This window comes from Trichosurus vulpecula, chromosome 3, assembly GCF_011100635.1.
Source record: "Trichosurus vulpecula isolate mTriVul1 chromosome 3, mTriVul1.pri, whole genome shotgun sequence".
Classification (NCBI taxonomy): Eukaryota; Metazoa; Chordata; class Mammalia; order Diprotodontia; family Phalangeridae; genus Trichosurus; species Trichosurus vulpecula.
The window spans coordinates 314,142,192-314,169,633 of record NC_050575.1 but is presented as its reverse complement, the minus strand read 5'-3'; the positions used below and the strand labels follow the sequence as shown (position 1 = coordinate 314,169,633).

The 27,442-nt window shown below is 40.4% G+C and overlaps 1 protein-coding gene across 1 annotated transcript; it reads left to right on the top strand.

Annotated features, from left to right (window-relative positions):
- Window positions 1-3,093: 3,093 nt before the first annotated feature.
- ASPRV1 (aspartic peptidase retroviral like 1) lies at window positions 3,094-3,846 on the top strand. The gene has a single exon (XM_036748456.1). It carries the CDS (start codon window positions 3,094-3,096, stop codon window positions 3,844-3,846), a length of 753 nt encoding a protein of 250 aa, XP_036604351.1.
- The last annotated feature ends 23,596 nt before the right edge of the window (window positions 3,847-27,442 follow it).

The window sequence follows — 27,442 nt, the reverse complement described above, 5'->3', positions numbered from 1 at the left end:
GTGACTTTCAGGGGGACAGACTGGGCCAGAGAAGGTATCCCTTTATACAAATAAGACATTTCTTATTGAATGCAGGGGTCTAAGGGTTAATGGTTCCTAATTTCCTGGGGGTATGTTGCTTCAGAGACAGCAGAAGGTACCTGGGACCCTGAAGCTAATGTCATATTAGGAAGAAACCAGCTAGTGTAATAATAGTAATATTAATATTATTAATAGTAGCCATTTCCTTACTGCCTTAAGGTATATAGGATGTTTTCATAATAGCAACTAGATAGTACAAGTACAATCCTTTATGACCATTGTACAGATGAGCAAACCAAAGTTTGTACAAAAGAAGTAACTTACTTAAGATCACACCACGAGTAAGTGGCAAAACCAGGATTCAAAGCCTTTCCTCTTGGTTCCAAGGCCATAGCTCCTGTTTTACCAGGCTTTTTCAACTATAGGTGAGGAAGTACCTCTAGGAGGGCATCCATGAAACAAGCATGGCCCCAACAGCCCAGGAGATCCATGTCTCACACCCACATTAGCTGATCTGGGGTTCAGGTTTTGCCACTGTCATATAGTCATGGACTCTCAGCATTGGAAAGAATTCAGAGGCCATCCAGGACTTAGACAACAACATTCCTTCTATAGCATTCCTGAAAGTGATCATTGAACTGTCTGGGAGATTTAGGATGGGATAATAGATTTAAAGTTGGGAGGGAACACAGAGGTCACTCAACTTCCTCATTTTACTGAGAAGGAATATGAAGCCCCAGAGAGGTTAAAGCCAATCTAATCCAATCCAACTGCATTTATTAGGCACCTATTGTGGGTGAGACACCAGAAATTCAATGATAAAATTACATCCTACTGAATGATAAAACAAGGAACCAATTTGTTCAGGGTCAAAGAGGTAGAAAAGAGCTGAGATTGTGACCTCCCTGACTCCAGATCCAACAGTCTTTTCCATTGTACCACTGGTTTTCTATGCCTTTCCCTTCTTTGTGAACTTTAAATACCTAGCCAGTCTCAAATTCAAAAATACAACAACAAAAGCACAAACACTCCATGGTTCTGTGGTACCTGCCTCTGGTCCAGGTTTCTCCTCTGGTCCATAGGTCTAATTCCTACCTGGAAAGAGTCCAAAGAACAACGTGATAGGGTAGAAATGGCATTGGATTTGAAATCAAAGACCTGAGTTTAAATCCTGTCTTTTCCATTTACTACCTTAGTGACAGTGACATTTAACCTTTGTGGAGCTCAGTTTCCTCATCTGTAAAATGAGGAGGTTGGATTAGGTAGATTCTAAGGATGCTTCCAGGTCAAGGTATATGATCCTATGAACATACATGTGAGACCTAGAGCCGCACTGAAGGAGTCATGTTCTAATTGACCATGAGACCATGTCTCCTTTCCATTAAAATATGCCGCCTGTCTCTAAGATATGCCATGGAGACGCGGTCCCTTGGCAGTTTGCTTAGGGGCTGGAATTTAAATTTTCACCACAGTTTGATATTGCTTTTGGGGGTGGCGGGGTGAAGGGAAAGATTCTCTCTAGGTGTCTCTACAAATATTACTCTAAATGCGGGTGCTGGGTGGAGAAAGGTGATTGCAAGGAATAGAAAGGGAAAGGGGAGCAGATCAAGGTTTCCATGGTTACTGTGGAGCTAGAGAAGAAACTCTGGGGTTTGGATATAAGACCGTGGTGTCCACAAGAAGCCCTTTCTCATTCACAAGCTCTTAGTCTCCCAGGTCCTTTGTAACTTGGCTGTCCCTACTCTCCATGGGCAGAGGTGTAGCCTGGTGGATAGCAAGGGATCAGGAGGGACCTTGGTCAGAGACAGGCTTTCAGTAGCAGGCAAATAACTAAGCAAGAAAAATGTCATTTATCTGTTGTCATGTAGTATGTGAGGGGAATGCTTTTGTTGTTGTTTTGTTTTGTTTGGCTTTGCCTTGGTCTCTCAAATACTCATCGTTTGGTCCAATAACAAGCCATGAGTCAAGATGTGCGCACTAGCACCTGTGTGTGTGTGTGCATGTGTGTGTGCGCATGTGCACGCATATGCACAAATGGATACATTTCTACTGTAAAAAATACCTACAAATGCTCTTATTTTCATGTTAAAAGATCTAGACACATAGTTCAACTCCTTTTATGTGTATTCTTGGCTCTTGACCCTCTCCCCCAGAATCATCATGATGTGGTGGAAAGACAACCAAATAATAGAGGTTCACATCCCAGCTCTGCTACTTACTATCTGTAAGACCTTGGGCAGAGTTAAATTCCCTCTATGGTTGAGTCCCTGTACTTTTCTTTAATCTTGGACCATATTAAAGTGCCTTCAGGTGGACAGCTATCTCTTTTTTTCTAGCTGCTTTGAGGTAGGGGAGAGAGTCTCTCTTTCACATCCTCTAACTAATCACAGAATTTGAGAGTTGGAAGGAACTGAAGAAGACCATCTATTCTAAACCATACATGAAGGGATCTCTACTATAACACGTCCAACAAAATACACTTGATGTACGTTTGAATATCAAGACTTCCTTCATTTCCCAATCTGTTATTCTTGGGTAGGTGTTGGGGAGGGTGACTGAGTGAGATGGTGGGGAGGGTCCCTTGTAACCCTGGTACTCTTTCTTCCAACCCAATGGCATAGATGCTGCTGGTTCTCTGGGATAGACTATAGCAAAGGTGGGGCACTTACCCTGCTAGTCTGTCAGGATGCTCCACATGGGGTGAGGTAATGAGGGGGTGGAGCCTCACACAACAAAGAAAAACTGGGTAGCCTCAGGAGGTACGTTAGGAATCATAAAGGCACAGCCTGCTGCAGAAGGAAAGCTTTGTTCCAGAAACCTCAGCCAGAACAGAGCAGCTGAAGAGAAGGAGTCAGTCACTAGCTGCCCAAGATTCTGAGAAGCCCAAGAAGACACCACAGTCACCTTCTGCTTACCAGAGATCCAGAAGCTCCAACTCTTCAGGCTGCTGAAGGGTTGTCCCAGTTACTTCTGATACTTGCCTTGGACACCACCGTGATTGCTCCTGTCCTGCTCTGCGGGTTAATCTGCCTTGTGTGGATTGTGCACGGACATCCAGTGGAGAGTGGCATCATGGCTGGAAGAAGAACCGGAGGTAGGGATGGGAAGACCTATGCCTTCACCCCTGAGTCCTTTGATGGATACAATCTAAATGTGGACCGATGGCTACACCAATTTAATGTCATTAGTGACCTCAACAACTGGGATGATTCTACTCAGATGAAGTTCCTGACTGAGTCTCTTAAAGGAGAAGCCCTGGATGTCTACACAAGACTTAGTCCAGAGGCCAAAGGTGACTGCGAGGCTGTGAAAGATGCCCTGGCTGAAGCCTTCCGTTCTGACGCTGAGCATAGGCAACCTCATGGCCCCAAGGTGATTGTATTTGCCAACAGTATGGGCAAGGGATATTACCTCAAAGGGAAAATTGAGGGCATTCCTGTGAGGTTCCTAGTGGACTCTGGAGCCCAGGTGTCAGTGGTCCATCCAGACTTGTGGGAACAGGCCACTGATGGAGACTTGGACACCCTCCGACCCTTTGAAAATGTGGTAAAAGTGGCCAATGGGGCTGAGATGAAGATCTTGGGCATCTGGGATGCTACAGTGACCCTGGGAAAACTTGAGATGGAGGCTGAATTCTTGGTGGCCAATGCAAGCGCAGAAGAAGCCATCATCGGGACAGACGTACTCCAAGACCATGGTGCCATCTTGGACTTCAAGCACCGCACATGTACCCTGAAAGGAAAGAAGTTCCGCCTTCTGCCTGTTGGAGGCTCCCTAGAAGATGAGTTTGACCTGGAGCTCATAGAAGAGATCTCTGAAAACTGAAGAGCCTCTCCTTACTTAAGCCTAGAAATATGGTCTGGGAGACTGCCAGGGAGGTGAGGGGTAGGTGGGGGACCAACCTTCTGGAACCAATCCTCTACTTCTTCTTCCTTCTTGCAGGGTTCAGATCTGTTTCTACAGTTGTGGGGTGGGAGGGAAAGAGCAAAGGTTTCCAATGAGTAATGCATTGGTGAGGGAGAGTAGGTCTGCATTCCTTACAGACGTGGTCCCTAAGTGGGTGACTTCCTTCTTTTGTCATCTTGTTGTCCCTTGCAAAGACTTAACAACTAGAAAGCTGCATCTAACAGAGCTAGAAATCCACTCTTTGTAGAAGGTACTTTAGCCCCCAGTTCCCATCCACTAGAGATAGTTATGCTCAGCTTTCAGAGGTCCATACTAAGAGTCTCTGCTAAACTATCCACTGGCTGTGGATATTTCAGAAGCTTCCCGGTAGTGTATTCCCTAGGGGGTCCCCAAAGCTGTCTCTAGATCGTCTTCTTTCCTACTCCTCTTGTCTGTCCTGCATGGCCTATTTCTTATTGTCACCTATTTGAAAGCTTTGGAACCTTGCAGCAATGATTAGGCTGTTTCTAAAACCAATAAATACTAATTTGACCCCATTACAGAGTGGTGTGTTGATACGGTGGGAATAGAGAGTCGGTGAAGGGTAGAGGGGGAGGAGGAAGTTGGCTGTTCAAGTACTTTTGTGATTGTTGTTGAGAACGTGCCCCCTAGATAGATGATATAAGAGAAACACTTGGTAGTTTGACTTGGGAGACGTTCATCCCCTCATTTTATGGAGGAGGGGACGCTCCACATATAGCAGGTAGCAGAACAGAGATTTAAACACAGTTCTCCTGATCCCACATCCAGTGTTCTTGCCACTACACTGCCCCATGGCTCTGCCCATGAATCTGAATGGGGAGAGGAGGCAAGATGTGTTTAAAGGGGAAATTAGAGCATCCTTCAAGACAGGAAAGAATCACGTATCAATGAGTGAGGTAAAAAAATGAAAATATGATGGTGGGGAGGGAGGGTCAGAGAATGGAATGTAGTGGGCTTTGAATAGGTGGGGGCAGTGTCACGGAGGTGGAGGGATTTGAATGGGCGATAAACTGGGTAGAATTTGGTGGATTCTGTCTTAGATAAACTTTGTATCCCTGAGGCACCACACATTCATAAATCTTTGCCAAACTTGGCAGGACTGAAAAGAGGGTGGATGGAGAGCAGTGTAAGACTGAGTAATGGCAGGAATTCCCTTTCTCCTTGCCTCTCACATCATGTTTTTTCAAAGGAGGGAGGGATGTTCTTAGCCTTGCACCCAGAGGCTCAACAGCACCACAAACTTGCGGGGAGAAGAGTCAGCCCCCCCCCCCATTTCCATAAGTGCTTTATGGTTTACAAAGTATCCTCTTCATGCCAACCCTATAAAGAAGGTGCTGCAGGTGTGATGATTCCCATTTTCTAGATAAGTGAGCTGAGGCCCGAAAAGGATTCCCAGCTGGCCTAAAGCTAGGTTAAATGCTGGATTCAAACCCACCAGCTAAATAGCCTCTAGACCCTGTGTGATTTCCACTTCATTTTCAAGATTAGAGCTACAGAAGAAAGTATTGAGATGCCCAGAGCAATTGGCGCATTTGTCCAAGGCATCACCTTTGCCTTCAAAAGCCATTTGGGCAGCATATTGGGGAAGATCCTAAGCTAACTGCCTGCAGGCCCTCACAGGTGGCTGGGGAATCTGGAGAAGGGCTAGGAAAGTAGCTTTGACTTTCTTAAGATAGTGGCAAAGGTCTGAGGCCTATACCCTTAAAAGTTGGAGGAGGAAGCAGAGGCGGTTTGCATCTGAGGCTTGGGAGTGCCTATAAAAACAGAGCTGCTCACACATGTGTGGTGAGGCTTTTGGCCAGGTCCTTTAAGAGGATGAAGATGAAAGGTGGGAAATGCCATTTTTACCTCATCCAGGAGTGGAATGAGCATCACAGCTGGGCATCACTGGAGAGACCAAACGGGAGCCAAGCCTGAAAAAGAGTAATAACTCAGTTCCTGTCTCTCATTAATGTTTAAGTAATTATATTGGGTTTAATAAGCATTCATTAAGTGCCTTCTGTGTGTAATCAATCAATCAACAATTATTTATTTGTTGTTGGCAACTATGAGCCAGTCACTGTGCTAGATACTAGTGATACCAGTAGAAAGAATGAAATGATCCCTGTTCTCAATGAGATCACATTCTGATGAAGACAAGTACACACACACACACACACACACACACACACATACACATATATGCACACTTATATGTACATATGTAATATAACATAAATATGAAGTTAATAGATACTGTTTTAAGCATTGGAGGTACAAAGTGAAAAAGGACAAACATCCCCAGCTCTCAAGGAGGCCACATTCCATTGAGGACAGGAGTGGAGTGAGACTCAAGCAGGGATAGAGCATTTACTCAAATAGTGAATGCAAAGAGGGTGAAGGGATGAGAGCAGTGATCCAGATCCAGATGTAGAGATCTAGCAATATTTGAGGGAAAGAGTCCTAAGGGGGTCGGGGTGGGGAAGGAGACAAGAGAAGGCTTCACTGTTGGATTTGGATGGCTCCTGAACACAACCTGGGAAGGAGATGAGGATTCTGAGAAGTGGAGGTGAGGATGGGGTACATGATGCCAAGAATAAGGAACAGTTTTAAGGAAGAAGTAAGCTTGGTGACTCCTTCAAAAAGACCTGCTGCTAAATAAAAGATTTCATTATTTTCCAAATCAATTTTGAAATGACAACCTAAAAACCATAAATAACCCAGACCAAAGATTCTTATTCCTGCTCCCCAACTCCTCTTCCAATTAAAAGGGGCAGAAGATTTAATAGCCTGAATACCAGATTTAGGGTTGAAAGACCTGGGTTCGAATCCTCTCTCTGCCACTTCCTACTTGTTTTAACATGGCTGTCATTTCATTTCTCTGGGATTTATTTATCTCATTTGTAAAATAAAGGTATTGAACCAGATATTCTTTAAGATGTCTCCCAGCTCTAAATCTTATGTAACTGTGAAAAAATTAATAAATTTCTTCTTACTTTGAGTAAATGGATCCATGTTTTGGGGATTCTGAACATGCCACAGCTATTAGCTCAATTTTATTTGTCCCTTGTACAGGAGAGTAACAGGAATTCTCTCTCTCCCTCCTCCTCCTCCTCACCCCACCCTGATGAAGAAGGAAAAGAACCATAGCTTCTCAAGGAGTAAAGATTGATGGGACCTTGTATGTTCTCACTCTACAGATGAGAAAGGTTGAGGTCCAGAGAAGTTAAACTATTTACTTATGGTCACCCAGCTAGTAAATGAGAGAGTCACACCTGAGTTTAGGTCTTTTGACTCCAAATCCAGCTGTCTTTCCCATGGCATGTGAGAGGAACCAAGGGGTCCAACTTCTGACTCCCAAAGTAAAGGCCTGCAGAGCTTTGTTACCACAGGTCAGCCCAGGGTTGATGAAGGTCCTAATGTGGGGCTCAGAAGCAGCCACAAACCCTGATCTGAAGCATAACTAATTATAGGACAACACCTAAGGCTTCCCCGCCTCTTTCTCTTCCTACATATAGCAGAGCCAAATGCACCTGTATAAATATAAATGAGGTATAAGCCTGTTGCTTCCCTCATGAATGAAATAGAGAGACAGAGACAGGCATAAAGAGACAAAGAGAGACACTGAGAGAAAGAGAGAGAGACAGACAGACAGACAGAGACAGAGAGAGACAGAACGAGACAGAGAGAGAGAGAGAGAGAGAGAGAGAGAGAGAGAGAGAGAAACAGCAACAGAGAGAGAAAGAACTCTGGCACAGAACATTTATCCTTGGGCTCCCAAACTTAATAATAGCTCCCATTTATTTTGGGGTTTATAATATCTAGCTTCATTCAGCTTATGCCCCAACTCCAACTGGAAGCCTTTCTGTAGCCCTCTAGCTAACTCTCCTCTCTCCTCAAATTATATTGTACAATCTTATCTATCTGCATGTTGTACCCCCAATAGAATGTAGACTTCTTGAGGGTAGGCACTGGTTTTTTTTCTATTTGTCTTTGTATCCCTAGTCCAGGGCTGGGGAACCTGTGGCCTCAAGGCCCCATGTGGCCTTCTAGGTCCTTGGGTGCTGCCTTTTGACTGAGTCCAAGTTTTACAGAACAAATCCTTTCATTAAGGGGATTTGTTCTGTGAAGTTTGGATTCAGTCAGAGGGCTGCACTTGAAGACCTAGAGGGTCTCACGGGGCCTTGAGGCTATAGGTTCCTCACTCTTGCCTTAGTACAATGCCTTGTACATAGTAGGCACTTAATAAATACTTGTTGGATTGGATTAGATGACATTAAGGTTGCTATTTTCACAAGTAGGTTGGTGTGAGGTTGGTACCGCAAGTATTAAATAATCCCCATTTTACAGATGAGGAGCCCGAGGTTCAGGGAGATAAAGTTTGGTATGGTGGAAATACCACCGCACTTGGAATCCCAACTTTGTATCTCACTAGCTCAAGTCTCTTAGGCAAGTCACTTCAGCTTTATCTTTCCAGGTTGGGTTGGACTCTCTTCCAACTCTAATATTTTGTGTCTCTCCCCAGGTTCCAAGAAGTTGGGCTTGAGCTCAAGCCTTGTGATGCCAGGATCACTGCCTTTCTCACTGTGTCTCACGGGCTGGTTTCCTGCACTGGGCCAAGATCTTGTTTCTCTTTCTTCTCATAGACCAGAGATTATTGTGACTAATTAGAATAGTGGTTCTGCACACGTGGAAAACTGAACCAAGGAAAAGGCAGAGTCCAACATTCCTCACGGAGCATTAACAATTTCGATCAATTCACTGCCACTCAAAGGAATGGAATGCCTACTTTCTTGCATGTACAAGGCGGCTTCCCACGTTGTTGAAGAGAGTGTGGACCATCCAGTTACTTGGAGCCCTGCAGGGTTTTGTCCTCCACAGTGGAAGGAGTGTCTCATTCAGCCTGGATCCTGGGAGAAGTGGGTCAGTGACTAATCACAGGCATGTTGATCAGTATTAGGAGTGGTAGTGGCCTCACACCCACACACCCAACCCTAGTGTGGGTCTTGGGCAAAACTGCACACCTGTCCTTCCCCAGAACACCTTCAGGGCACTGCCCCCAAAGTGTCTTCATTATGCCTTCTGGCTGCTCCACCCTAGCCTACCCTACTGGGATGTCCCTATCCATTCCAATCTGACAAGCTCCTAGTATATGCCAGGCACTGTGGTAAGGGGATACAAAACCAAAAGAAAAAAAACAGTCCCTGATTTCGAGGAGCTTATATTCAATACATTCTCTGTATTCTTCTATACTTGACTCCATACTCTGCCTTCCATCCCCAGCCCCGACTCCATTCTCCTAGGGAAACTTTCGTGCTCTTAGTCGTTGGAAAAGACTTAAAGCCTCATTCATCCTGACATACTAGTGGCTAATAATGGGTTAATGGTTAGTTCTCTGGGAGTATTTATATTTTAACAGTGTCAGTAATAATAAGGGGAGGGGCATCTAGGTGGGGCAGTGGATAGAGCACTGGCCCTGGAGTCAGGAAGACCTGAGTTCAAATCCAGCCTCAGACATTTACTAGCTGTGTGACCCCCGTGTAGTCATTTAATCCTGATTGCCTCCAAAAATAAAACAAAATAGCAATAGGACCTCATGTCTCTATAACTTCAGCATTGTCAAAGTACTTTCCTCACAACAGCATGGCAAGAAAGTATACATATGATCATCATCTTCATTTTATAGAAGAAATGACTTAAGCCAAAGGAATCAATCCCTAAGGACAGAATTTCAGGTATAATCACAGGTTGATAAAGGAGCTGTTGGAGTGAGACATCTGGGGAGGAGAACATTTCTAGTACCCTTAAATCGTACCACAGAGGCAGAGACAGTGACTTGCTCTGTCTCTGGGCAAGGCTGAATCTGCCCTACTCTCCAAGCCTATTTGTCAAGTTCTCCCAGAAAACCAGAAGTGCTGATAATCATGAAAAACCAGACCACATCGGTTACCTACTGCTTGATCTTGGCTAAGTAACTTCTTTCTAGGCTTCAGTTTACTTACTGATAAAATTAAAGGATTAGCCCAGATGATCTCCAAGATCCCTTCTGACTCTAAATCTCTGAGGCTAAATATTTCCTCCTCACACCCCCAATATGGCCCTCACCTGGCACAGACTCTCATCATCTCTTGGCTAGACTATTTACAACAGCTTTCTGGTTGGTCAGCCTGATAGAAATTTCTCTTCGCTCTGATTCTTTCTTTACTCAGCTATCAAATTGATCTTCCTAAAGTGCAGGTCTGACCACATTACCTCCCCACTTAATAAACTCCAGTTGCTCCTTGTTACCTCCAGGAACCAATATAAAATGCTCTGTTTGGCCTTCAAAGACCTTCACAACCCGGGCCCTTCCTATCTTTCCAGTTTTCTTACACTTTATTCTGATTGATGTGCCTTGTGGTCCAGCAACATCTGCCTTTGTCTCTCTACTCAGAGGCTTTCTCTTTCTACTCAGTCTTCTCTCTGGCTGTCCTCCACACCTCAAATGCTCTTCCCCATCACCTCTACCTTCTGGCTTCCTTGGATTCTTTCAAGACTGAACTCAAATCTCATCTTCTGCCGGCCTTTCCCAATACCCTCCTGCCCCCATTTCTAGTGCCTTCCCTCTGAAATTACATTCTCTCTCTTCTGTGTATCGGCATGCATCTCATATGTATATAGTTGTTTGCATGTTTTCTTCCCCATTAGAAAGTGGGCTGATCAAGGACAGAGGTTTTTGCCACATCCACGAACATTTATTAAGTACGACTATGTGCCTTTGGCCCCATAATGGGAAGAGAGGACTCATTGAAAAAGACCTTGATGTTGGGAAAGATTGAAGGCAAAAGGAGAAGGGGATGCCAGAAGATGAGATGGAGAGATAGTGCCACGGAAGCAATGAACATGAGCATGGACAGACTTGAGGAAATAGAAGAGTGTGGAAGGGCCTGGCACGCTGCGGTCCAGGGGGTCATGAAGAATAAGACATGACTGAATGACTGGACAACAACAACAAATACGCCAGGCACTGTGTGAAGAGCTAGGGGTGCAAAAGAAGGCAAAAGAAGTCACTTTTCTCAAGGAGCTCACAATCTAATGGGCGAAACAACATACAAATAACTATGTACAAACAAGTCTGCAGGAAAAATTGGAGACAATCTCAAAACAAAGATACTAGCATTAAAGGAGACTGGTCTTGATCTTATAGGAGGTCAGATTTTAGCTGAGACTTGAAGGAAGTTAGAAGGGAGAGATGAGGAGAAAAAAGATTCCAGGCAAGGGGGACAGACAATTAAAACACCTGGAGTTGGGAGAAAAAGCAACTCCTGTGAGGAATAGCAAGGAGTCCAGTGTCACTGGATTGCAAAGTATGAGAAAAGTATAAGGAGACTGGAAAGGTAGGAAGACCCTGGTTATGAAGGGCTCTAAGAGCTAAATAGAGGATTTTATCTTTGATTCTGGAGGTAATAGGGAGCTACTGGTAATTATTGACTAGGGTGGTAATATGGTCAGACCTGCACTTTAGCAAGATCAGTTTGACAGCTGAGTGAAGGCTGTATTGGAGTAGGGAGAGACTTGAGGCAGGGATGCTAACCAGTCCTCCAGGCAGGAGGTAACAAGAGCCTTCACCAGGGTGGTGGCGGTATTAGAGGAAAGAGGAGAGATGTGCAAAGTTAGAAATGACAGGACTAGGGAGTGAGGGGAGAAAGAGAGAGAGGAGCTGAGAATCACCCCAATGGGAAGAGCCTGGGTGACTAGGAGTATGGTGGTGTCTTCAATATTTACAGGGAATTTAGGAAGAAAGGAAGGTTCTAATTGACTTCACAGTCAGGACTGAAGTTGGAGTCAGAGTGAGTTTGAATACCAAAGGGTCTATTTTGGGGGTGCTTCTCTAGTTGATCTAGTTGAGCAGTAACTGACATGGTAAAATGTCTTTCCTCTCTTTAGAGGCAAAATTTCTACCAAAATCCTTCCTGAGCCGCTGTTATTAAATCATACCTGTCAAATTTTGGTAGTCACCAACTTTTCATTTAGATAGATGATAGATATGTACAGATATATGTATAGATATATAGATATATACATATGTGTGTGAAAACACATACATGTATATTTATATCTTTATACATGGATATACAAATATACATGCATATATACATGTGTGTATATGGTCAACAATTGAAATAGCATGGGAATTGAAAAGGTTAGAGCCAAGATAACAAAAGTGACTGCTTTTGGCATCTAGGAAGGGGCAAATCACTTGTCTCTTTCCCTTTCCCTCTTCTTCCTTTCACTGGGCTGCAAGGGGACCAGTGATCATCCCTCAGGTCATCTGAAAATCAAGGGCTTTGAGCTAAAATCCTTGGGTGGCTGGAGAGAAAAAGCAGAGTACCCAGACAGCCCTCTTGCTGTATGGTCTCATTAACATACCAGTCAGCTCCCAGCACTCTCTGAGCTGTCTTTCTTAGCTCCTACTCTCCAATTTTCACAATAGCAACTGGCCAGCTAAGTTCCAGGATTTAAAGGGAGACAAGGGATAGGGTACTCAGAGCAACCCATATCACTATGACACCCTTAACCCAGTTCCTGCTCCTCTGAGTAGCTGCATAAGATGAATTTTCTGTCACCTTCCTCCTTTTGATGGTTCCTTTCTTATTCCTATAAGTCTCTTGAATATCAAAGTCATAGAAGACTCTAAAACTTGGAAATGTGAGTCAACTTCCCATCACTCTAGCCAGTTCCACCCTCTCCCCTCCCCCCAAGTTTCTCTGCTCTCTGTGGGCATGACCAAAGTCGAGTTACAGAAAGAAGTATAAAGACATAAATGTTATATATAAAAGTATGCACAAAACCAAACATTAAATGGAAGATAATCAGTTTGTTGCTAATCATTCTTGCTCTTTAATTTTTTATTGTTAAGGATGTGATGGAGAGATGGAGAACAGGGCCACACATCATCTGGTTTCCTTGCTTTTATGTTATTATTGTTAAAATGGTTTCTCGTGAAAGAAATTAGAAAAGCAATTACATATGAAACTTTTGCAAATAACTTTTCAACTAATACACACTTAGTAAAAAGTATTCCTATGGCACTTAATTCCAAGAAATGTTGGGGAAAATAAATTGATTCATCTTGTAATTCTGAGAACTTTGTCTCACATACATTTAAAAAAAGCTTTTCTAGTTTCATGCTTTCATTGACAGGATCAGGATCACAGATTTGGAGTGTGAAGGCAATCATCTGGTCTAACAAACTCATTTTGTACATGAGGAAACTGAGACCGAAAAGAGGTTAAGTGACTTGTTCAAGGTGCTGGGATTCGAACTTAGATTCTTTTGCTACAAATCCAACACTTTTTCTACTTCATCTCACTATTTCCAATGTTTCTATGATTAACACACTGGTGAATTCTACTCCAAACCAGGCTAAACAAAAGTGATCATTATATCTCACTAGTATTTATACTGATCCAAGGAATACATAGAATAAATCTTTAAACACAGGGTGATAGTCATTAAAATAGCCATGAAAACCCTAAAATGTAAACATATTTCATCCTTTGTTCTTTGGTACCTGCTTCTAAACCTGCAGACCCAACCAGCAATACCTAACACCTAAAGAACTATAACTAATGATTTTGACACCTGGGGCAAGAAGTCGTGCCTGGGGCAAACAGCACTAATTGTGCCCTCAAATTACTTTTGTAACTTCTGTTGTGAAAATAATATAAGAAAAAATACAAATTCAGTTATTTTGCTACATGCTGCAGAAGTGTATTTATTAAATTGCTGCACCCTCTAAACATTGCTGTTGTTCAATCATTTCAGTTGTGTCTGAGTCTTCATGACCCCATTTGGGGTTTTCTCGACAGAGATACTGGAGTGGTTTACCATTTCCTTCTCCAGTTCATTTGACAGATGAGGAAATTGAGGCAAACAGGTTTAAGTGACTAGCCCAGGGTCACACAGCTAGTAAGTGTCTGAGGCCAGATTTGAACTTAGAAAGATGAGTCTTCCTGATTCCAGGGCTGACACTCTATCCAATGGGCTACCTAAGTTGCCCCTAAATTTTGGCAACTTGGGATAAAGCCCTAGCCACCCTGCCTTAGTTACAGTTCTGGATTCTCCCCTCATCCCCTCAACCCCTTTCCAATGAAAAGATAAATTATGAGTTAAGAACTGTCCACACTGACTACATCATGTTAGGTATACTTTATGTAGAGGTCAGGTTTTTAAGATCATAAGTTTTAAGAGTAAAAGGTCATTGCTAGCAATATTTTTGTGGCCTGGGAAAATTTGCCTTGAAAAAGGGTTTGAGGACTGGAAGTAAAGAAATACTAAACTCAGTTAAGGGATCTTGGTCTCTTCCAATTCTAATATTCTTTGCAAAAGGTTAGATAGAAATATGAGTATTGAAGGCTTTATTCCAAGGCTAGAGTTCTAATGCTTGCCTACAATTGTTTACTTTAAATGCTCTCTGTCCCATGGACAGAGCTGGTACTTAGGGCTGGTAATTGAGGGGCTGAGTTGGAGCTAAGTGTAAACCTGGAGACTAGGCTGCTAGCCTTTGCTCTGCTATCATGATATTGATCACACAGTCTTAACTCTGCCATTGTAATATTCATCACATCATATAAGCTACCTAGGCCTGAGTTTCCTAACCTGTACAATTTAATTCAATAAAAAAGTATTAAAGTGCCTTTGTTGTTTAATCGTTTTTCATTTGTGTCTGACTCTTCTCATTTAGGGTTTTCTTGGCAAAGATACTGGAGGGGTTTGCCATTTCCTTCTCCAGCTCATTTGACAGATGAGGACACTGAGGCAAACAGGGATAAGTGACTTGCCCAGGGTCACATAGGTGGTGTCTAAGGCTAGATTTGAACTCAGGTCTTCCTGACTCTAGGCCTGATGCTTTATCCACTGTCTCACTTAGCTGCCTCTCTGTACAAGATTCTATACTGTGAATACAAAGAGGAAAAGACTCATTACTGATGTGTTAGTGATTCCTGGACAATTGTCTGTGTATAATCAGATTCCCTAATTGTTAGAGCAAAGATTAAAATGAATACAGAAGAAAAAAATGATAAAAAGATATAGCATGGAATTAAAACAATTTCAACCTGACCTTTCTTTCAGAAGTTACTGATGCCAAAAAATAGGAAATGGATGGTGGAAAGCACATCAGCATTAACTAAAAAATTTTCATATAGAAATTCAGTTGATAATTCAGTTGCTGTCATGAGTACAAAAACGCCATGGACAGAAAACACTTGACTTACTTGCCAACTAAAAATCAGTCAGCAAACACTTTATCAACTCATACAGGTCAGGGACTGTCCTGGTTCCAGGGATTAGAAGAAAAAAATGCAACAGTTCCTGCCCTTAAAGAGCTTATGGCGTATTGCCAAGCAGAAAGATCTACCAGCCAATAAGAAGATTATGAGGAGCATCTTCATCATGGAGGAAGAAGAGGTAGAAGGGAAAAAAAATTTAAAGAAAGTTGAGAGAGACTCAGGAAGGTCACCCCAACGACACTTTAGGATGAAATTGGAAGGAAGAAAACAAATTAATGAGAAATTAGAAATTAGCAAAGATCCTTTATGTCTTATCTGTGGCTTCTAAGGGGTATAAGCCCAATAATGGACTCTAGTTGAAAGGGTGTTGTCGTTTCAGTCACTTTATTTGCATAATTCCAAATTATTTTCCAAAATTGTTCTACCATTTCATAGCTCTACCAACAATGTATTAGTGGGCCTATTCTTCTGTTGTTGGTCAGTCATGTCCAACTCTTCATGATTCGTTTTGGGGTTTTCTAGGCAGAGATACTAGAATGGTTTGTCGCTTTCTTCTCCCCCTCATTTTAGAGATGAAGAAACCGAGGCAAACAGGGTTAAGGGACTTGCCCAGGGTCACACAACTAGTGAGTGTCTGAAGCTAGATTTGAACTGAGGGAGACAAGTCTTCTTGACTCCAGGCCCAGCACTCTATCCACTGTACTACCTAGCTACAACCCTTCTACAACCCCTCCACATTGATCATTGTGATTTTCTGGCCATTTTTGCCAATTTTCAGGGTATGCAGTGAAACCTCAGGGTTGTTTTGATTTGTATTTCTATTATTATTAGTGATTTATGGTATTTTTTCATGTGGTTTTGAATATTTTGCAGTTTTTTTTGAAAATTATATCCTTTGGCCATTTATTGGGGAATGGTTATTAGTTTTATATATGCATATAGATATACACACATGTATATGCATGTATATGTGTATATATACATACATGTGTATATACACATGTATGTGTATATACATATATGTGCATATATGCAATATATACACATATGCAAGCACACACATATATACACATAAAATCTTGGATACCAAACTCTACGAGAGAAATTTCATACAATGATTTTATCCCATTAGACCACTACCCTTCTTATCCTAGGTGCATTAAATTTTGCCTAAGCAGATGCTCTTCAGTTTCAAGTAATTAAAGTTATTTATTTTATCTTTTGTAATTTCCTCTATCTTTTGTTTAGCTAAAAATACACCCCCCCCACTCACAGCTATGAGAGGTATATAATTTGTTCCTCTTCTAATTTTTTACAGTATGCTTTTTAATATTAAAATTGCAAATCCATTTAGAATATGTTGTGGAATGTGGTGTAAAGTGTTGGTCTAAGCCCAATTTCTGCCAGATTGCTTTCCAGTTTTTCTAGAAGTTTTTATCAACCAGGGAAGTTATCTCTAGGTAATTTATGGCTTTTTTTTTTATTTTATCAATCATCAGGTTATTGAGTTCTATTGTTTCTGAATTTTCTTTGTCTAGTCTCTTCTTACTCTCTCTCTCTCTCTCTCTCTCTCTCTCTCTCTCTCTCTCACTAATACTAGATGGTTTTGATGACTACCACTTTGTAATAGAATTTGAGGTCTGAAAATGCTATTCTCCCTTCATCCCTACTTCTTTTCATCATTTCCCTTGATATTCTAGATCTTTTACTTTTCCAAATGAATTTTGTTATTATTTTATCAAGTTATTTAAAATACCTCCTAGGTAATTTGATTGGTACAGCATTAAAAGCATAATTAATTTTGGTAATATTATCATTTTTTTATTATATTGGCATGGCCATGAGCACTGAATATTTCTCCAGTTTTTTAAGTTCTTCATTTCTTTAAGGAGCCCTTTGTAATTGAATAGATACAAGTCTCATGTGCTTGGAGGTCAATCCCCAGATGTTTTATATATTTTTTAGTTGTTTGAAATGGGATTTCTGTTTCTATTATTCCTTCTTATGTTTTCTTCTTATTATGTAGAAATACTATTGATTTTTGAAGATTTATTTTGTAGTCTGTAACTTTGCTGAAACTATTATCTCAATTAATATCTTTACTGATTCCCTAGAATTTTTCAAGTATGTCATCATCCGCAACAGGAATGGTTTATATCTACCTATTGGTTTTCCTTTAATTTTTTTCTGTTGTCTTATTGTTGTTGCTAGAATTTTCAAATCTATAGCAAATAATAGTGGGAAGAGTGGGCATCCTTGCTTCACTCCAATATTATTGAAAAGATTCTAATGTATCGTCATTGCATATGAGGTTAGATTTTGGTTTTAAATAGATACTTTTATGATATTTAAGAAAGGCCCCTCTCTGCCTAAATTTGGTAGGGCTTTTAGCATTACAGTGTTATACTTTTTGAAAGGCTTTTTCTTCATGATGATCATGTGCTTTGGGACAATTTGGTTTTTAATATGATTAATTATATTATTGTTTTCCTAACATTGAACCACTTTTGCTTCCCTGGCATAATCCCGTTTGATCATAATGAATGATTTCTCAGATAAATCACTGTAGTCTGTTTGATAGGATTTTGTTTAAAATTTCTGAGTCAATGTTCATTAATGATATTGGCCTACAATTTTCTTTCTCTGTTTTATCTTTCCCTGGTTTGGATATCAGGACTAGATTTATCTTGCAATGCCTTTTTTTCTCAATTTTTGAGAATGATTTGTGAAGAATGGGTACTGTTTTTTTTTTTTTAAGTTTGGAAGAATTCTCCTGTGAATCTATCCAGGAGATTTCTCTTTAGTAGTTCCTTGACAGCTAGATCTATTTCTTTTTCTGAGATTGGGTTATTTTGATTTCTATCTTGTCTTCTGATAGTTCAGATATTTTATATTTTGAAGGTATTTATTTCATCTTCTCAGTTTTGTTGGCATGCATCTGTGCATAATATGTTCTGATTCTTTTTATTTCTTCTGGTTTTGCTATGGTTTCACCTTGTTCATTTCCTACGTCATTGATTTGATCTTCTGCTCTCTTCTTTTTAATCAGATTAACTAAGGGTTTATCCACCTTATCAGTCTTTTCAAAGAACCAGCCTTAAGCTTTATTTCTCATTTCTTTGGCTCTTATTGTTTCCAATTTATCTTTTTGTCCTCTTATTTTTAATATCTCCCCTTATGTGTTTATTTTAGGTTTCTTTGTTGGTTTTCTAATTTAAAAAATGCATATTCAGTTCATTAATCCTCCCTTTTTCTATTTTATTAATGTGTATTTAAACCTATTATTTTCCCCTGGGAACTGCTTTAGCTGCATCTCAGAAAATTTTGGCACATTGTTTCATCATTATTAATTGTTTCATAGTTATTAATTGTTTCTATGATTTGTTTTTTGATTCACTCATTATTTAAGATTTTTTGTTGTCTCCATTTGGATCTGTATATTTTGTTTGTGGACCCTCAACCAATTTTTATTCTTACTCTATTTTGGTCTGTAAAGGTTGTATCGACTATTTCTGTTTTTTAATATTTGTTTGCAATATCTTTGTGCCCTAGTGCAAGCTCAATTTTTGTTAAAGTTCTATGTGGTGCAGAGAAATATACATATTCTTTTGCTATTTTGTTTAGAAGACACCATGAGTCTTTTAACTCTAATTTCTCGAAAAATTTATTCAGTTCCCTACTTTCCCTTTTATTTCTTTTTCTGTTATATTTATTCAAAATGGAGAGAGATATTGAAGTCTCCTGTCACTGTTGTATTACTGGTTATGTCTTCTTGTAGCTCAGATGTTTCCTTTATGAATTTGAATGCTAAAGCATTTGGAGTATATAAGTTTATTAATGAAGTTGGTTTGTTATTTGTAGTTTCTTTTAGTATAATATAGTTTTTTTATTATTTATTTATTATTCCATTTTTATTTTCTACAGTTTGTTTTTGCCTTGTCAGATGGCATGATTGCAACTCTTGCTTTTTTGGATTCAGTTCATGCAGAGTAATTTTTTTCTACCCCCTCAGTTTTATTTTATGTATGTCTCGGTTTTTTAAAGTGTGTTTCTTGTAAGTAACAGATTGCTGGATTTTGTTTTCTTGTCTAATCTATCACTCTTTTTTCCCATTTTATTGGATTGTTTAATCCATTCACATTTAAAATTAAAAGAGTTGGGTTTGCATTTTTTCCTCTCTCTCTCTCTAATGTTTTTTTCCAAGTTGTGATTTTCCCCCTCTTCTACTATAAATACAGTACACTGTTCCTTCAGTTACTTTAATCTTTTTTTAAGGTAGCCCTGTTTCCATTGACTTTCTTTGTCTCCTTCCTGATCCCCTTCTCTCTTTTATTACCTCTTTGCCTTTGGGTTTTTTTTTATTACTTCTTTTTTCTCTATTGCTTTTATTTAGTGACATATCTCTTCCACCATCCTGGCCACTTTTCATTTCTCAATTAATCAAGTAGATTAATCTCTTCTTTTCCTCCCCTTCAACTAATCCTGTTCATTGTGGGTGTTCAGTGTGGGTATATGAGATGTTCAGTGAGGAAACTCTGCTGTCAGGGCTTGCTGAACCCTTTTCAGGGCTGCTCATCCATCATTGGTTTCCACTTTTCACCCAACTGTCACCTGTGGCTCCAAGAAGCTGTCACATGTGGAGTGGCCATACCGCAGCAAAACCACCTCAGTAGATGGTCTAAACCAGGTTGAGGGTAACTGACAGTCCTCAAACCCATTAGTGAGTTAGGGGGGTGTCTACCCCAAGCATGTGAAGTGAAATGGGTGGATGAGAACGATTTGTTCCAATACCCATGAAGAATGATGAAGCAGGTCCTATGGAGTGCTTAGAGCTTGGTCAGACATCAAAGACACCAAGGTCATCCATTGCATCCTGGGCCATTGCTAGTAATCTTAACATCTGTCTTGTCACTGAACTTCAGTGACTCTAGAAGAGAGAGTAAGGCTGATGACTTTGTGCAACTCTGCCTCACTTAAATCCAGTTCACACACAGGTCAAGACATCACCCTGTGATGTCACTGGTCTTCTTTGAAATGAAGGATGAACAACTTCATTATTTCTTTAAATTCAATTTTTGTACCCCTTTCCAAAAAGAGTCTGTCTCTCTTCATTATTCATCCTCTCTTCCTGTATAGTTTCTGATTCTTTGATTCATGACCCCTATAATTATCTGTTCTCTCTCTCTCTTCTCTGTATTCCTCATGGAATCAAAGCTTCCATGGTAACCATTCTAGGCTCTCCCCTCTAGATGGTTTCTGCTACTGCCTTGTCAGATTTGTTCTATGGAGTTCCCTTTTCCATTATGCCTCACTCCCAGGTTATTATGGGTGTCAGAGAAGACACCTGTTTAATGGTATGACCCTCCCTCTCCCATTCCTGATTATGCAGCCCACCCATAGTTATGTTTTTTCATATTTGCCTAAAAATCTCCCTCCTGAGTCCATGTTTTCCCACTCCCTCAGGTTTCAGTTGCCTTTTGGGGGGCCAACTCTTCTCCCAATGAGGACAAGAAGACTTTTCAAGAACCGAATCTCCCAGGTCACATGTATAAGGTATAAGGTCCCTATCTCCCTTCACAGACCCTCTCTCTTTACCCATCGGAGCATTCATCAGTAGAACTCCCTCCCACCCCCATAGTAAGGCCACTTTCACTTCCCACCTAGTTCAATCTTCCTTCCCTCCTTTCCCCCCACTCTTCTGTAGGCTCTTTCAGAGACCACAGTGGTCACCTTCACCTCATTGCTAGCCTTTAATTTTACTCAAGCACATCACACATTCCCCCTAATCTCCTGCTGCTACCCTCTCATGTTGTAGTTCCATAAAGCAAACAAATAAATAATACATTGACTTACCCATAGACAGAGTTTTGTCAGGTTCTGTCCACGATGCTCCCATCTTCCTCTTCACCATGACCTCTACTAGATTTCCTCTTTCATCTCTGTCTCCTTGTGTATATTTACAAAGAAATCTCTTGCTGGTTTCTCTGCTATCACTTTGTTACTGTCTTTAGCTGCTGCATTTATTCCGCCTTCCTACATTTCTGCTGCTTGGGATGTTTGAGAAGCAAATAATCTGATAAATTCTGTTTTTCTCTCTAAAAATGTTTGAAAATTCTCTTTATTATTGAATATCTATATGTTTCTGTATATGGTTAGGTTCAGATTTACAGGGTGTGTTACCCTGAGCTGCAACCTGAGCTTCATAGCTCTTTAGAACACATTATTCCATTTTTCCTATATTTTCTAGTGGGTACAGAATAATTCTACACTATTCAAATGTCTTTTCCTTTGTGTTTGAAGGTCTTCCTCCTGATCATCTGCAGAAATTGTTTCTGAATTGAATTGTTAAATTTAACTACTGTGTATTGGAGTTTGCAGCCTTCATTTTTTTCTGGAGGTGATCTGTGAATTGTTTAGTTGGCATTCTATTTTTTATGTTCAGAAGCTCTGGGCAGTTCTATTATTCCCTTCATTATGATGTTAAAGTTTTTTTTTCCCTATCATTTTCTTTTGGGAGATCTATGATCCTTGCATTGACTCTATACATCCTGTCTTCAAGATTAGTGTAGTTTACTTGCACAGTGAACATATTTTTTTAAGTTGTTTTTTGTTTCTCTTCTCTTCCTTCACTTTGGTGTATTTTCATTCTCAATTTATTGTTCTCTCTTTTATTTGGTAAAGTTTGCCATTGCAGATTCCATTTTTCCTGTTCTACCCATTATTTTTGCTGTACAGGCCATACATTTCACTCTCATAATTTTCATTTCTCTTTTGAACCACTCAGAGACTGTGCTGTGGTTTCATGTTCTCCTCAAATTCCATAGCATCCTCTGTCTCATCAAATGTTTGATTAATTTTCTTTGTTTTGCAGTATTTATTCATAGATGCCTGAACTTGTTTACTAGCTAGAGGCCATATTCCTTCTCTTGTTAGCATTTTTTCCTATTGATTAAAATACTTATGTTCAAGGTCTTTGAATTTTCTTCTTCTTGAAATCTTGAGTAATTTAAGCCCCTTATTATTTTCCCCATGTCATTCACTTTCTGACTCTCTCCCCTCTATAGCTTCTTTGGGGGCTAGATCTCAAAGCTTCTCTGCCTCCTCCCATGATGGGCAATTCACGTTCACTAGCCTAGGTCTTTGTCTGAACTAACTCTTTTGGGGTCAGAACTGGCCCCAGCTGGATGCTGTTTTTTTTATCCCTCAGGTGGTCTTGCTCAGCAGTTTAGAGTCACCTTGGAATTGGATATCTGGGGATACAAAGACAAAATGAAAAACAGTTCCTGACCTCAAGGAGCTTATTTTCTATTATAATGGTTGTTGAATTGGTGATTAAGTAGATGTAGGGGCCTTTAAGCAAACAGGAAATTAATAATAACAATAATAATAATAACAAATAACACGTATATAGCACTTACTATATGCCAGGCATTGTACTAAATGCTTTACAAGTATTGCCTCATTTGATCCTCACAGCAACTCTGGAAGTTAGGTTTACAGATGAAGAAACTGAGGTAAACAGAGAGTAAGTGATTTGCCCAGGGTCACACAGCTAACAGGGGTCAGAGACTGCATTTTAACTCAGGTCTTTCCAGCTCCAGGCCCTACCTACTACCTACCTGCCCAATTCCAGGGTAATGCTAAACTTCTGAGCATGGGTACCTGAGAGAATGGTGGCACCAATGACATAGACAGGGACAACAGGAATAAAAGCCAGTATTGACAACTCATAGTTTGTTATCTGGTGCAATGTAATCTGTTTGTAATCCCCTTAGTAGCTTGCTATCTGTGGGAAAATGTCACTAATTTATGAAGATACCTGAGTGGATTGTAGAGATCAGAGGTTCTCTTTTTTCCAGGAGTGTAAAGGAAGAAGACTATTCTTTTTAGTTTCTGGTCATTGTCCTATTTCCTCTGTCTGATGCTGATCAGTTGGGCCAGACCCCTTTCTCCTATGGGATACGGGGTGCAAATACAAATGTGACAACTAGAGTGACTGATGTATATTCATGAATGCAGCCTCTGACTCCAAAGGAATTTTTTGTTTAAACTTCTTGTTTAGCCTCGTTAGACCTTTTTATGACTGCTGTATTCAAAAGTAATTGTGGTTTCTTGACCCAAGATAGGAGCATCTATCTTTCTTTGTCTTCTTCAATAAAAAACCAAACAGACCCTAATATCTTGGGCCATCCAGAACCCATTAGTCACCTACATAGAATTGGTTACCTGGGTCTCAGCTAAGCACATGTACAGTTTTCTTCCCCTAATCAGACCACAGTGGGGACCCAGAATGGCAGTGAAGTAGTGGGGCACACATATCTTGTATCCTTCTTATATGACTAAGTATACACATTAAATTGACTTGTATATTAACCCTGTAGTTAGCTTAAAGTGGATAAGGTTGTGGCTCTGTTCTTTGAAATTTGAATCCTACGTAGTATTGGTGAGAAAGAGGTGGAAAATTCAATTCAAACATTTTGAGTACTAGGCAGTATTCTGGGTGCTAAAGATACAAAGGAAGATGAGACATAGGCCCTGTTCTCTCTTTAAATTAAAATTTTTTTAATGAACAAAAATCCATTTTTTATCCTTTCCTCAAATCCTACCCTAAAATAATCACCACTACATCAAACCCTTATAAAAATTTGCATAATTAAGAAAAATAAATTCCTGTATCAGTTGGGTCCAAAAAAGATACCTCATTCTACAGCCTTAGTCCATTACCTCTCTGTCAGGAGGTGAATAGAAAGCTTCCTTAGCAGTCCTCTCAAATCATGGCTGGTTATTGTGTTGATCAGACATTTTATGCAGAGGTATAACTCAAAAGAGTTGGTGACTCAACAGGGAAAAAAGGAAAAGTACAGAAGGAAAAAAAAACCTATGATATAAGGGAAAATGAGATAGAGATCCAAGTTCCAGGAGATCAAGAGTGAGAAGAGATCCAAAATTCCAGGATAAATTTGAGAGAAGAGAGATCACTTTTATCTGGGAGAGGATTCTATGAGGCTTGGAGAGTGGATGGTCATGGGAAGCTTCATGGAAGAAGTAGGGGCTGAACAGGATCTTATATCATTCAACAAATGGAACCATAAGTCCAAATTGGAAGTTGGAAAGAATAAGTTTTACTGCATTAGCTTGGATGTGTGGAGGAGTCTGGGCAAGAAACAAAAAAATCCCATTATCTCTATTGTTGAACTTCATTGCTAATGAAGATGCTTCTAGTAATGAGCCCAACAATGTGGGGCTGGCTTGTATGGTACCTCCTTCTTCTCTCCACCCTCCATTTCCTATGGGAAATAGTCCGTGCCGTAGTCCAATGGACTGAGAAACAAATGAAGGAAGAAATTGTAGGCATGTTGTGGGGCATAGAATGACAGAATCAAAGATTTTTTTAGCTTAATATAATTTTAGAGATCATCTAATCAATTTACAGATGGAAAAACTGAGATGCAGGGAGGTTGGACAGTAGATAAGAGCAGAAGAAGGGTTAAATAAAGGGAAGCTGTTGAGGGAAATTGATAGAGGTGGTGAGCATGTTGAGTAACAGTTTATTATTTGAAGCAGAAGTCACAGAGAACCACTCAGGACCCTTTCACAATTGACACCCTGAGGCACCATCAATGGATGTAAAATCTTGATAGATGGGGCACAGATGAGTCTGGTCCTGTGCAGTGAAACAGTTGGCTTCCGATCTTTACAATGACACCAAAGAATGGGAGCCCTTTCTGATGGTTCATATTCCCTCTAGGATCAAATATAAACTATTCTAGCAGTGAAAGTCCATTATAACCTTGCCCTTTCCTATCTTTCCAATCTTCTTATACTTTATTTCCTTTCGTATACTCTACAATCCAGTCATGCTGGCCTGCTTGCTATGCTCCATCTACCATCTTTGTGACTTTGCACTGGTTGTCCCCCACTCCTGGAATGTGCTTCCTCTTTCACCTCTGCCACTTTTCTCTAGCACCCAAATCCAGTCTTTACCTCAGTTTGGGGAGCCCCATGCTGTTTTGAATCTCAATCAACAGTCACTTATTAAACACCTACTATGTGTCAGGTACTTGTTGCAAATACAATGAATGAAATAGTATAGTTTCACTTTTGTTTTGGCTCATTTCTTGTTACCTTCAAGTAGTTTCTTTTGATCTCTAGTTTCTATTGGCCTAAAACCCATTGTTCTCCTCTGATTGCCCTTTACCTCTTGTTCAGTTGCATAGGTTCACCCTGGAGCTATCCTTCATGGTTAAAAAGTGAAGCTGGATAAGCTGGTTTCTGAGGTTCCTTCTAGATCTTAATTCCATGAGCGTATTAATCAGTTGAAACCATGACAATTTCGGCTCAACTAGATCAGCCAGAGAGACAGCTTATAGAAATTGCCACAGGACCACATCTGATGGACTCTCCCTCAACCACTCTAGTCTGAACCCCACTTGTCAAGAGATTCCCAGGGTCCTAGAACCACCTAGTACTCCTCACCACCACTCCCTGAATCCTGTCCACCCAGATCCCACCTACTCAATAAGGCAAGACTTCTGGGCCTTGTTATCAGCTCTGTAACATCTCTCCAAGGATCAGCAGACCATTCCATTAAGCACTCTGCAAGCTGAACTCTTCTACAAGTGTTATCTCCTTCCCATTAGAGTGTGAGTTCCTTAGGAAAAGGAACCATTAATCTCTTTTCTTTTTGCCTTCCTGGCTTAGCACAGTACTTGGCACATAGTAGGTATTTAATAAATGCTTTTTCATTTCACCACATTTTAACCCAATAACAATGAACCATCCAATGTGGCTCTTGTATTAATGATAGCTCCCTAAATAATGACTATTACATGGGGGCTCAAACGAATTAGAATTGGAAGGAACCTTAAAGATTATCTAGCAGCTCAACAACTTCATTTTATGGCTATGGAAACTAAGGTCCCAAACTACTATTCTGAAACACCAGCATTAATACTCCAAAGATTAAAGAGGGTTGACTCCTTAAAGTCAGTAAGTATGGCATTTCCTGTGTTCTAGGCTAGAAGTAATTGTGGAGAAATGTTTTTAAAAACACTTCCACAGTATTTCCAAAGAGTCTCCCAACAACAGAGAAAAGTGCTAGCTTACTAAGAGCAAAGAGTTGGGAGGCTATGAGGACAAAATGATACCATCAAAGCCTACACCCAAAATACTGCTCCTATGGGTCAATGTGGTTTGAGGGTGACCCTGGATTTTCAAAGATTAAGCCAGAGAAGTGCAAGGTACTTCAAAGTCCTTCAAATTCAGGGGACTTTCCCATTGCTTCTGTTAAGAAATCCTTACTCTGCCTCAGTAAATGGGACAAATTCTTGTTAGAACATTTTCTTCACATATTCCACGATCTAGTGTTAGCGAGGTCCATTTTGGACACCATCCAAAGGAACTTATCAGTGAACTACAGATCTGAACTAGAATGGACCTCATAATAGTTGGTGGAGCACAGTGCCTTGAGGCGATCTCCATTTTACAAACAAGGCAGCTAGTGGCACAGTGGATAGAGTGCTGGGTCTGGAGTCTGGAAGACCCAAGTTCAAATCCCACCTTTGACACTTACTAGCTATGTGGTCTTGGGCAAATCATGCAACCTGTTTACCTATTTTCTCATTATAAAACTGAGATAATGATAGCACCTACTTCCCAGAGTTGTTTTGAGCATCGTATGAGCTGATGTTTGTAAAGCACTTAGCGTAGTGCCAGGTACATATTAAGTGCTATATAAATGCTAGCTATTACTGTTGTCATTATTAGATGGGGCATCTGAGGCCCAGAGAAATTCAAGGTTAAGTAGCAAAGCTATTGTTACTGGGAATATTCAAAGAATACTTAGAGCGTAACACTTCTAAGGAGTGTATCCCAGGACAAACATTATGGTAAAGCTACAAGATATTGTGGTACAGTAAAATGAAAAATGGATTTGATGTAAGGATTCCTTAGTCTTTGTCCTGGTCCTTGTTGTGCCACTGTGGACAAATCCCTTAACCTCTTTGGGTTTCAGTCTCCTCCCCTGTAAAATGGAGCAAATATACCATATCTCACAGGATTATTGCAAAGAAAACATTTTGCAAACATTGCAAAACTACAGAAATGTCAGTTATTATTATAATTTACTACTACTACTACTACTACTACTACTACACAACTGTTCAGAAGATATCTATATTTTTAGAAGAATTAATTTTTAGGAAGAGAGATCATATATTCTTCTCCCTCCATTACTTCAAAGT

Coding starts and splice junctions, on each gene's coding strand:
- ASPRV1 (XM_036748456.1), top strand. CDS start 3,094: ATGGCTGGAAGAAGAACCGGAGGTAGGGATGGGAAGACCTATGCCTTC.